The sequence below is a fragment of the Bos mutus genome, chromosome 2 (assembly GCF_027580195.1).
Source record: "Bos mutus isolate GX-2022 chromosome 2, NWIPB_WYAK_1.1, whole genome shotgun sequence".
Classification (NCBI taxonomy): Eukaryota; Metazoa; Chordata; class Mammalia; order Artiodactyla; family Bovidae; genus Bos; species Bos mutus.
In genome coordinates, this window is record NC_091618.1 from 118,038,483 (window position 1) to 118,050,556 (window position 12,074).

General features: G+C 39.6%; 1 protein-coding gene across 4 annotated transcripts in view; it reads right to left on the bottom strand.

Annotated features, from left to right (window-relative positions):
• CCDC141 (coiled-coil domain containing 141) overlaps positions 1-12,074 on the bottom strand; it is a 227,941-nt gene that overhangs the window by 74,240 nt on the left and 141,627 nt on the right. For all 4 annotated transcript variants that reach the window (XR_011461869.1, XM_070359081.1, XM_070359090.1 and 1 more), the window contains one exon: positions 5,589-5,761. Coding sequence is in view for 3 of the 4 variants with exons in the window: in XM_070359081.1 (XP_070215182.1) it covers positions 5,589-5,761 (173 nt within the window). In the remaining variant the exon portion in view is untranslated. The remainder of the gene's footprint in view (positions 1-5,588; positions 5,762-12,074) is intronic.

Here is a 12,074-nt window from a genome sequence, read left to right on the forward strand (position 1 = left end):
TCCAGCATTTATTGCTTGTAGACTTTTGGATCGCAGCCATTCTGACTGGCGTGAAATGGTACCTCATTGTGGTTTTGATTTGCATTTCTCTGATAATGAGTGATGTTGAGCATCTTTTCATGTGTTTGTTAGCCATCTGTATGTCTTCTTTGGAGAAATGTCTATTTAGTTCTTTGGCCCATTTTTTGATTGGGTCATTTATTTTTCTGGAGTTGAGCTGTAGGAGTTGCTTGTATATTTTTGAGATTAGTTGTCTGTCAGTTGCTTCATGTGCTATTATTTTCTGCCATTCTGAAGGCTGTCTTTTCACCTTGCTTAGAGTTTCCTTTGTTGTGCAGAAGCTTTTAAGTTTAATTAGGTCCCATTTGTTTATTTTTGCTTTTATTTCCAATATTCTGGGAGGTGGGTCATAGAGGATCCTGCTGTGACTTATGTTGGAGAGTGTTTTGCCTATGTTCTCCTCTAGGAGTTTTATAGTTTCTGGTCTTACATTTAAATCTCTAATCCATTTTGAGTTTATTTTTGTGTATGGTGTTAGAAAGTGTTCTAGTTTCATTCTCTTACAAGTGGTTGACCAGTTTTCCCAGCACCACTTGTTAAAGAGATTATCTTTAATCTATTGTATATTCTTGCCTCCTTTGTCAAAGATAAGGTGTCCATATGTGCGTGGATTTATCTCTGGGCTTTCTATTTTGTTCTTTGATCTATATTTCTGTCTTTGTGCCAGTACCATACTGTCTTGAGGACTGTGGCTTTGTAGTAGAGCCTGAAGTCAGGCAGGTTGATTCCTCCAGTTCCATTCTTCTCAAGATTGTTTTGGCTATTTTAGGTTTTTTGTATTCCCAAATTGTGAAATTATTTGTTCTAGCTCTGTGAAAAATACTGTTGGTAGCTTGATAGGGATTGCACAAAGAATCTATAGATTGCTTTGGGTAGTATACTCATTTTCAATATATTGATTCTTCCGATCCATGAACCTGGTATATTTCTCCATTTATTAGTGTCCTTTTTGATTTCTTTCACCAGTGTTTTATAGTTTTCTATATATAGGTCTTTAGTTTCTTTAGGTAGATATATTCCTAAGTATTTTATTCTTTTCGTTACAATGGTGAATGGAATTGTTTCCTTAATTTCTCTATTTTCTCATTATTAGTGTATAGGAATGCAACGGATTTCTGTGTGTTGATTTTATATCCTGCAGCATTTGTGACCAGCACTTCCAATCACTACAGCTTCCTGTGGCTTAATAAATGCAGAATTCTGCTTGGGAGCAGGGCACCTCTGGGCCATCATTAAACTCAGTGCTCCGAGATGATGCCAAGTAAGACCTAAGAGTAGTGAAGAGGCCAGAATCCAGAACTTTCAACCTCTCTGTAAGTCTGGTGTGAACATTATCAGATCCCATCATAGGTAACTTGCATCATAGCTATTAATACATGCAAACGAATGTGCTCATGTGCCTGTTACATTGAAGTGAATTTAGGTTGTGTGACAGATATCACACCCTGAAAAGATAATGAACAATTTAACAATGACTCAGAATTAGCACTTGAATGCAGGGAGGAAATAGAAATGCAAGGAAACATGTAATAACCACCACTGATTCTGTGAGGCTGCCCCAGCTTCAAAGGTATTTGATTCCAGGATAGAAAAACAGTGTGGATCTGTTCCTAAGATAGCAATTACAGAAAAAATAATGATAAAATTCTCAGGTTTACTTGGAAGCTTTATCACAGATAAATGTGAACTTCTGAAGTCCTGTTTTATTAACTAACAGGGAAAAAAAAAAAAAAAAAAAAGATCTAAGGGTCTCTGAAATTCTTGAGTGCCCCAGTACTAGGTTTTGCCTTTTATTTCCTCAAGAGAAGTGTTTATCTGCCCTATTTCTAATATAACCTTCCCCAGTTAGTGAAAATGAATATGATTTGATGCAGTTGACTCCATTGTAGTCATTTGAAACAATCACGTAACTCTTCATATTTTGCTTTTAAAACTCTCTGTATAGAAGGTAAATAAATAAATGAACCAATTACTTATTGGGTGCTCCCTGTGGACCAACAGTGGTACCGCTGCCTATGATTAAAAACCACAATGCCTCTATAACATGGGTGTCTCCATTTTTACTGATGAGGAAACTGAGGGTCATTCAGAGAAGTTAAGAAGTTTAACAGTCAAGGCATTGTTTTGGCTCTCAGAATGCATGAAATAAAGCTCCTTTGATACTAAGTTCTAAGCGTCTTATCCACGCCAGTTTCCAAGTGCCTGACAGCAGGAACATTAGTGTTTTGTGTCCTAGTGTGGCGGGCCTTCAGAAGTCTAGGAGGCCACTCTGATGCTCGCCAACACATACTTTTCTCGGTGGGAATTCATGTTTATTTCCCTTGCCATTATTCTAAGCTGCGGTTTCAAGCCGGCCATGGCTGCAACTGGAAATGTCCTTCTTAGGTTCTGCTTCTCTCCCATGGTGGTGACCCAGGTCATTGAACAGATAAACCATTACATGAGGAAGGGAAGCAAGTCCCAAGTGAAATGCATGGGACTCCGCTCAGTAACTGTGTGGCTCTGGTTTGCAACTGAGATTCTAATGCATTTCAATTCAGCTTCTAATGGATTTCCAGAATGTCCTTTGCCAAATATTAATTGCTCTTTACCTTCAGTTCCTCCTGCAAAATGGAAATAGTATTGATTTTAAAATATTGTGAAATTTCAGGGCAACCAACACCTTGTAATTAGTATGAAAGCTCATATATCTAGGATGTTGACAGAAACTGTACTGCTTATTATTTTTTAATCCAGATACTTAACTATTAATTCAAGCTTCTTAAAATGGTGGCTAACTATTACTTCTATTAAGATTCAGTCTGCAGTCTGAAGAAAAGAACTATAGATGCCCCTTTAGGGGGAGAAAATATATATATATATATATATATATATAGAGAGAGAGAGAGAGAGAGAGAGAGAGAGAGAGAGAGAGAGAGAGAGAGACTAGAAAAAGCAAAGAAGGCAAAAAGACTGAGACTAGCTAAGTAAATAAAAATAAACATGTTGACCATTACAAAATGGATAGCCAGAAAGAGTCACTAGAACACTGCAGGCAAAACAGAAGCACTTCTCTATATTTAAGTATAGAAAATAAAGCATCACTGATTAGAACAAACAGGATCAAGTCTGAAAAAGTAAAAGTGGAGGTCGCTCAGCTGTGTCTGACTCTGTGACCCCATGGACTATACAGTCCATGGAATTCTCCAGGCCAGAATACAGGAGTGAGTAGCTGTTCCCCTCTCTAGCAGTAATAAATTGTGACCAGTTTTCCTGTGCCAGGACTTAAGCATCAAAACTGAACACCAAACTTCAGTTTTTGATCAAGGAGCAGTGACTGGATTTACCCTCATGCCTTAAGCTAGAAAAATAGACAAAGCGTATAAACCAATGGTTCTCAGACACTGAAGGACAAGTAGCACAGGGCAGTGATCCTTGAGAGAAGGGAAATAAATCGGGTGAGCCTTACATCTGCCTCACCTGCTGCCTGGGAGATAATTTCCAGACCAAACCTCAGGGAAATGGAACCAAACAGAGTCCTAAGGACTTACTGATTTGAGGAGACAGAGATCAGACTTCAGGGAAGCCAAAGCACCTAGAATCTCTGGGACAGCATACCAGTGACAGTCTTCAGATCTAAGGAGGGGTTTTTAGCTGCCTCTTGAGCCACCCCTACATGAAGGGAAACTGCCCAAGGCCAGGGAAAGCACCACAAGTAAAGAACAGTCTGAACAGAGAAATATAATCTGTCTGCAGTCTGAGAACTGCCTGCTAAACTGACATGGGACCATGCCCCAATTACAGCTGGAGACCTCACCACTTGCTCCATCATCACATGACTCAGATCAATGTCCAACAGCTACCTTGAGTTCAGACACAAGTCTAGGCATTCCATAGGATACCTTCTGTCAGGTCTAAGAAACATGCATTCTGGAAGGCCTTGAGCAGCAGATGGGAGAAAGGAGCTCTCATACCCATAGGGGCCAGACCTGAGTACCTTTGTGCTCCTGGAGCCAACTGGACACACCACGATACATGGTTTGGAGCCAAAATAAGGAAACTTAGCAACTACAGCTACTGTTAGTTTTTTTATAGGTAAGAAGAATTTATCTTTCTCATAGCCTCAAGCTTTTTAGCTCTGGCTGGAAAATCTTGGATTATTTCTGATCTTGGCTTTGCATGGTCCTATAACAACCATCACAAGCCCTGGCTAAATATATCTGTCTGAACTCAGACTATCTTCTCTGTTTTTGGCTAGGCCATGTGGCATGTGGAACTTCCCTGACCAGGGGTCAGACCCATGCCTCCAGCACAGGGTCTTAATGACTGGACCACCAGGGAAGTCCTCAGAGTATCTTTTGAAAAGAAAATACCCTAAGCCCAAACTTACCAAATCAACATGTGTAAACGCATCTAAAATAGAGCAGAACGAGGGTTTAAAACAGAAACAAAATAAAATTTTACCACCTTTGACCTATTTCATTGTTCCTCAAACTGAATGTCCTTGAGTTTCAAGGGGATTGTGGATATGGAAGGTAAAAACCATGCTTATCCTATGTGCATAAATCTTTGTGTCTCTCTATGTCAAAGTGTAAGCCCTGCCATCATTCTTCCTAGCCAGTATCCATTCCATCATCTGCTCTTTCTGTCAGTTCCCTTTTGTCTTCCAAGCTCTATTCTTGATCATACATTCTTCCTGCATTCTCTTTCTGTTCTTAGGGTCCTTCTCTGTCTTCATTCCCACCCAACTCTAAGCTCATAATGATACACTCACTGAATGTGCTCATAAAAACAACCCACCCCAATTCACTGGTTAAGAGCAAGAGGTCTAGGACGCATTAGACCATTAATTTGGATCCATGCATTTGGATTCAAATTCTGGCTCTGCCACTAATTAACCAGCTACATGATTGCAAGTTATTTAATCTTTCTGTGTCTCAGTTGCTTGTAAAGGAGAACAGTAATAGTATATTGTATACCTTGTAGAGTTGCTGTGAGGATTAATGAGATACCGCTTCTAAAGCTGTTGAGATAGTGCTGGGCATGTGGTGGGCTCTCAACTGTTTAAAATGTCATTACTATTAGTTAATAATAATGTTATCTTTTAATTAGGGTTTTTCTTGTTGATCCACCAAGGTCAGAAATGAAAGGGAATTCTAGAACTTTACTTTTTCCAGAAAGGGACAGGGTAGACTCAAGACTTATGAATTAAAAGTGAGGAAGAAATCCCAGAGATGCTAGGATGTGAAAAGTGTACAGAAAGAAAGCTCTGTCTCTTCTTTAGTTCCTTTCCTTCCTCCCTCCTCAGAAACTCATAGAAAGGAAGAGTTAGCACCTTCAGGTCCTCAGATTAGAATACAGCCTCATTTCTAGAAAAGCAATGCTGTGTTCAGAATTACAGTTGACCAAAATTCAACAGATCCTTCTACGCCGTGTCACAATGCAGCAAAACATCAGAAGAAAAATAACCATACAACTTATTTTTTTAAATAGGCTGTACAAACTGTGAAAAAGCCTGTTACATTGAGGAAGAAATAGACTTCACTTACCTGCAGGAAGCTAGTTGGCTGATCAAGGCTTGTCCTTTCTGCAAAGCATCAGCTGTGCAGTCTTTAATTTCTCTGTGTAATTCCTCATGCCTCACCGCCAAGACAGGCAGACTTAAACCCTCTGATTTAAGGAGCTTAAGGTAAGCTTCAACTCTTCCAAGTGCATCAAATGCCTGCCAAAGAAAACATACTTTCATTTTATGCCTGTCTAGTGTAAAGTCTACATCAATGTATACACAAAATACTAGAGATTAAACCAGCCCGCTCAATTTATTGGTTTGATCATAACCAAAAACAACAACCCGAGTCTTAGAAAACAGCATATAGCTTTTAGGCTCCATTTAGGGAAACTGGTCATAGTTTAGTTCAGCACAGATAAATGTCAACACTGTAAAATTTACCAAAATGATTTACATTGAAAATGTAGCTACATGACACAGTTACAACTGTATAAAATTTGGAGAACCAGGTTTAATTTCCCACATTCTGTACTGAATACAATGAATAAATGAGGTGTTTTCAAAATATTATGCAGACTTCATAACTTGAATATCTCTGTAATATTCTTTTTAGAAATTCCCAATAAATTGCACTTTGGACCTGAAACACCGGGGGGAAGTATTCAAGAAATCTGGGGGCTTTTGACTCTTGCCTTTCCAAGTATAAGATCTTCTGCCTATGCTACCCAAGGCATCTGTCTACAGAGATTGAGATTTGGTTCTGAAGCAGTACAAAGACTAAGACAAGATAATATTTAGCTTCTGACATGCATAACGGAGAAGGCAATGGCACCCCACTCCAGTACTCTTGCCTGGAAAATCCCATGGATGGAGGAGCCTGGTAGGCTGCAGTCCATGAGGTAGCTAAGAGTCGGACATGACTGAGTGACTTCACTTTGACTTTTCACTTTCATGCATTGGAGAAGGAAATGGCAACCCACTCCAGTGTTCTTGCCTGGAAAATCCCAGGGACGGGGGAGCCTGGTGGGTTTATGCAGGAAAAAAGAAGAACATCACCTTGCAAACCAAGATACTGTCTTCAGAGGGGATTTTTGAATTCCTTTATTTTTTTCCTTTGTTATTATAGCAGATCAGCAACCAAGTATGGGAGATTAAGCTTACAGAGTTAACACAGAGTGGGTGAACACAGAGAGCAATTATGCTTTTGGCCATGAAGGCCTAGTTGGCCCTGAGAAGGAGGAGTATATGATGTATGAACAGTGAAAGAGGACTAGGGCAACATGAGGAAAAAAGAGATCAGAGTGCTGTGGTCTTGACAAGTATCCATCTGTGAGCTCGGGCCTGGAGAGCAAGAGATGAGTTAGGTAAGTTGAGGAGCTGGTGAAGAGCAAGGGAGCTTTTGCACATTGCCCTTTCATTCTGCTGAAAAAGGTCACTTTACAGTGTTCCACATCACTTTGAAGAAGACTCCTATCCCAGCAAGCTTGACTGGGCCCCGGGCAGCAAGGGCCTAGCCTTCCTGGGTTGTTACACTGGAAGCCAGAAAGCTCGGCTGGCGGCAACCAGGTGAACAAAGAAGATCCCATGGAAGACTTACGAGAAATGAGAGCAATGGTCTCATGAGTCAACTACCACTGAGACCTGAGAGAGATCAGAGAGGGGAGCAAGGCTGGGTTAATGCTGAGGGAACACAGTTGAAGCCAAATGTAGAGATTACAACCATGGAGCTGTGTCACGGCACCTAGGCCTCTGTGTCTGGCCACCATCAAAGAGTTTTTAAAACTTTATTGAAGTAGAGTTGATTTACAATATTAATTTCTGATGTACAACAAGATTATCCAGATACACATAAACACAGGGTTTATCACAGGATATTGAATATAGTTTCCTGTGATATACAGTACGGCCTTGTTTAACCATTCTCTACATAATGGTTTGCATCCCAAACCCCCAGTCCTTCCCTCCTTCCCCACCACTTTCCCCCTGGCAACCACAAGTCTGTTTTCTATGTCTGTGAGTCTGTTTTCTATGTCTGTGAGTCTGTTTCTGTTTTATAGACATGTTCATTTGTGTCATAGTTTAGATTTCACATAGAAGTGAAAACAGATGGTATTTGTCATTCTAACTTACTTAGTTTAGTATGGTTATCTCTAGGTTCATCCACATTGTTGTAAATGGCATTATTTCATTCTTTTTATGACCGAGTAGTATTTCATTGTGTGTGTGTGTGTGTGTGTGTGTGTGTGTATATACACACGTACATATATATACATATAAATGGGGCTTCCCCGGTGGCGCTAGTGGTAAAGAACTCGCCTGCCAATGCAGGAGGCATAAGAAATGCAGATTTGATTCCTGCATCAGGAAGATCCCCTGGAGGAGGGCATGGCAACCCACTTCAGTATTCTTGCCTGGAGAATCCCCATGGACAGAGGACCCTGGCGGGCTACAGTTCATGGGGTCGCAAAGAATCACATAAGACTGAAGTGGCTTAGTATACATGCACAAGTACATATACAAATACAAATACACATACATACATATATATACACATACACACACACACACCCCACATCTTCTTTATCTATTCTTCTGTTGATGGATATTTAGATTGTTTTCATGTCTTGGCTATTGAAAATAGTGCTGCTATGAACATTTGGGTACACATATCTCTTTGAATTATAGTTTTGTCTGGGTATACGCCCAGGAATGAGATTACTGGATCATATGGCAATTCTATTTTTGTGTTTTTTGAGGAACCTCCATACTGTTTTGCATAGTGACTGCACCTACTTACATTCCCACCAACAGTGTAGGAGGGTTCCCTTTTCTCCACACCAAAGGGATTGAATTTTAATGGCAGAACTGGAACTGGACAAAATTTGAATTAGCAAATGAAATCTCTCAAATACTCTCATATGACTTACATGTTGATATTCTTACATGTTTTTCCAGAATAGAATATCAGCACTAGTGGTAAAGAATCTGCCTGCCAATGCAGGAGACGCAAGAGACACAGGTTTGATCCCTGGTTTGGGAAGGTCCTCTGGAGTAGGAAATGGTAACCCACTCCAGTATTCTTGCCTGGAAAATTCAGTGGATAGAGGAGCCTGGTGGGCTACCGTCCACGGGGTCACAAAGAGGCGGACATGACTGAGTGCACATATACACATTCTGTTTTCTGACCAATGTCTTTCCTCATGTCTTCTGAATTTGCTCTTTGCATTTACTGAGAGTGTATAAAGCAAATTCATTCCTGTTTGTTTAGTAGATGATAGAGAGTAATACAAAAAATCACTATAGTTTAATGAGAACTATGTATTTCTTCTCTATTTTGTGTTTCACAATTATTTTCAGTCAGTCAACAAATATTTTTGAATGTCTGCTGAGTTCCAGGCATATTGTTCTTAACAGCCATGCGAGGGAACAAGAGATTTTCCTTCTTAGGTGACAGAGGAAAATGTGTCTCAGAGAAGTTAAATAAATTTCACAAAGTCATACTTGTACCAGGGACAAACTCAGTATTTGTACTCAATCTGTCTGGACCTGAGGCCTCTGCTCTTAAATCCTGGACTATGGTGCCATGCAGAAAAGGATTTCTATGGTAGGTATATGAGAGAGGGGCATTTCCAAGAAGACCATTAATTTTGGGTGGAAAAGTAGAATTTAAAAACTTACTTTTTGCAAATAGTGTCTACTGTTCCTTCTTACAGATGAGAAAAGATACAGAGAAAGACTGAGCAATTTCTCTTATATTTATAGGACTGTAAAAGAAAGATAGCTTTAGTAAAGAAACTCTGAACCTGAAGAACTCTCCCTTATCTGATCCTTTTTCTTCCCTGCAATCAGCAACAGAGCCAAATGTCTCGAGTTCCTGATGTTAGATTTGAATTGCTCTCTCAATCTTTCCATAACACTGAAACACCACTAATGTAATAACCACTGTTTCTGGAATTTTGTTTTGTATTTTTAATTTTATTGCATATTTTGAATAAAGTGGATTCTCTTGTTAATCAAGGGTTAGTTTTAAAGTCAGTGCCTAAAGCAAAAATCTGGTGTAGTCAAAATTATCATGAACTCCCTTAAATCATGCTTAAAGTTTAATGTATGCTTGCTTCCCTGGTGGCTCAGATGGTAAAGCACCCACCTGCAATGCAGGAGACCTGGGTTGGGAAGATCTTTCAACCCCTGGGTTGGGAAGATCCCCTGGAGGACGGCATGGCAACCCACTCCAGTATTCTTGCCTGGATAATCCCCATGGATTGAGGGCCTGGCAGCATACAGTCCATGGGGTCACAAAGAGTTGGATGTGACTGAGCGACTAAGCACTCTAAGCGCACACACACTGTAATATATACTTACACCGAGGACTAAGAGGCACGAGCCAAACTAAAGGAAGGAATGAGACAGCTATACTTAGATACCAGGACATTCGCGTCATTCTTTAAGGTAATTCTCAAGTTCTTACTGAGAATGGGGAAAGGATAGAGACTTCAAAAGTGCCTTTTCTTGCCTACAAGTTGAACTCCATTCTATCTTAAAATTAAGCCATTATAATCTTAACACATACCACGTTTGTCATTGTGCTGAGGATTAAAGGAAAATATGAAAGTTAACGAGGGGTTGATGGCGGAAGTGTAGTAAGTACTTGAAAAATATTTGCTGGTTCTTTAAATCTTGATTGATCAGACACATCTTTGAAAAACCACTAAGAAGAGCATAGCCACCTGCTGCCTGTTACTCACCCTGGGTGACTTTTTCTCCTCGTGGCCCCACTGAACAGCTGTTATTCTCAGATCCTTGGCCACTGGTCTCATCTTCATGGGAATTAGACTCTAAAGCCACTGGTACATTAAATGCATGTGTGACATGACTCCACCCCATTCCTAAAGGTTATCATAAAAGGATCATTTCCTAATGGCACAGAAATAAACTGAAGAGCTAAACATTCACTTGAAGGAGGAGGTGGTAGATCAAGGACCAGGATAATCCATTTGTTGTTGTTGTTTAACTTTGAATTAAAATAGCCAGGTTTTCTCCCAAAGCATTTTCTCAGAAAGATCAAAGTGCCAGGAAAGTATGTATGAATTGCTCTGTGTATCACACTTCACAGAACTATAGCAGTAGAAAGGAGGTGAGTGGTTGTTTTTCCTTCATGGCCCAACAAATATATTGACAAAAACCTCCTATATGCTGTAAGAGAGTTTATTCCTTATCCTTAATCCTAAATTAACCCTAATAGGGATAATCTATAAACACAAATACAGTTAAATTTCTTAATTTTAAGAGAAGTATTTCAAGATAATACGTCTGTAATTGTCTGAATTATATGCAAAGCTCGTTTCTCTTATTCCCATGTAGAAAATGATCTGAGTATCATTGTTCTCACTTAAACTACCCCCAGAATAGAACCGAGTGCTTGTGTATTTACTAGATCTGTAAGGAACCTGATATACTGGATCCAGTCTGGAAAGAATCTCTCCGTTGCACACATGGTACAGAATGGGTTATTTCTGGCAAGAACAGTGTGACCTCCACGTAAATGCCTTTGGAATGAATATTTCACATTTAGTTTTTCTTTCCTTCACATCTCCCTTTTTCTTCAAACCTTTTGTGTGACGGTCAAACAGAAGTGTATGAGTAGGTTAGAATAAACAAGGATATAGGCACAAAGATAACATTTTCTCCCTCTGGGTTCTAGCTCTTTTTGACTATTTTATATGGTACCACTCAGTTCTTAAGAAGACAAGGAGGAGACGAATCATCTCTTTTGGCCCAGGCTTGGGAAAGAGTAAGGAGTTGCTTGGGCTGTGCTCTAAGATGCTAATAAATATCTTTCCTTTTTCCCTTGTTAAGCACAGGATCCAAAGCAGGCTGCACCAAATCAAACAGAGATGATATCAAGACTTGGCACATTGTAGTCATTTAAAAATATCTATGAGATTAATTATGTTGAGCAGGATCCATGAATCATCAGCATAATTCTTATATCATGCTGTTTCACAAAGATGTTTAATACTGTTTACTTCTTGACTAATCTGAAGAGAAATCAACATGAAAACAAACAAAACAAAATGAAGAAACACTTGCAGAACCCTGAACATTTCCTTTCATGAATCCAAAGGCTGGAGAATGAGTTTGGTTAGAACTTATATACAAAATTTAGCTTCTGATCAGAGCACTGAATTCCACTTGATCTGTAGAGATTCAATTTTCCTCTGCATTAAGTTAAAAAAAAAAAAAAACCAAAGCGTCAGCATCTTTTCTTAAATATCACCCGAGATAACTTCTGGTGGGTCCCAGTTTGGCAAGCTAATTCCTCATTCAGGCCTTGTGCAAGCTTTCAAATGCCATGGAGGCCAGGCAACAAGGTGAGGTAATTGTCAGTTTCCCGTATTTGCTGCCTCCTACTGTTGCTCTGGCTTATTCCTTGCTCTTCAAGTTTGTTGCTGCTGGGCGAGGAACTTTACATATTGACCATTTCTTACTTTTTCTGAGATGAGTCCATCTTAGAGGTGTATAAACT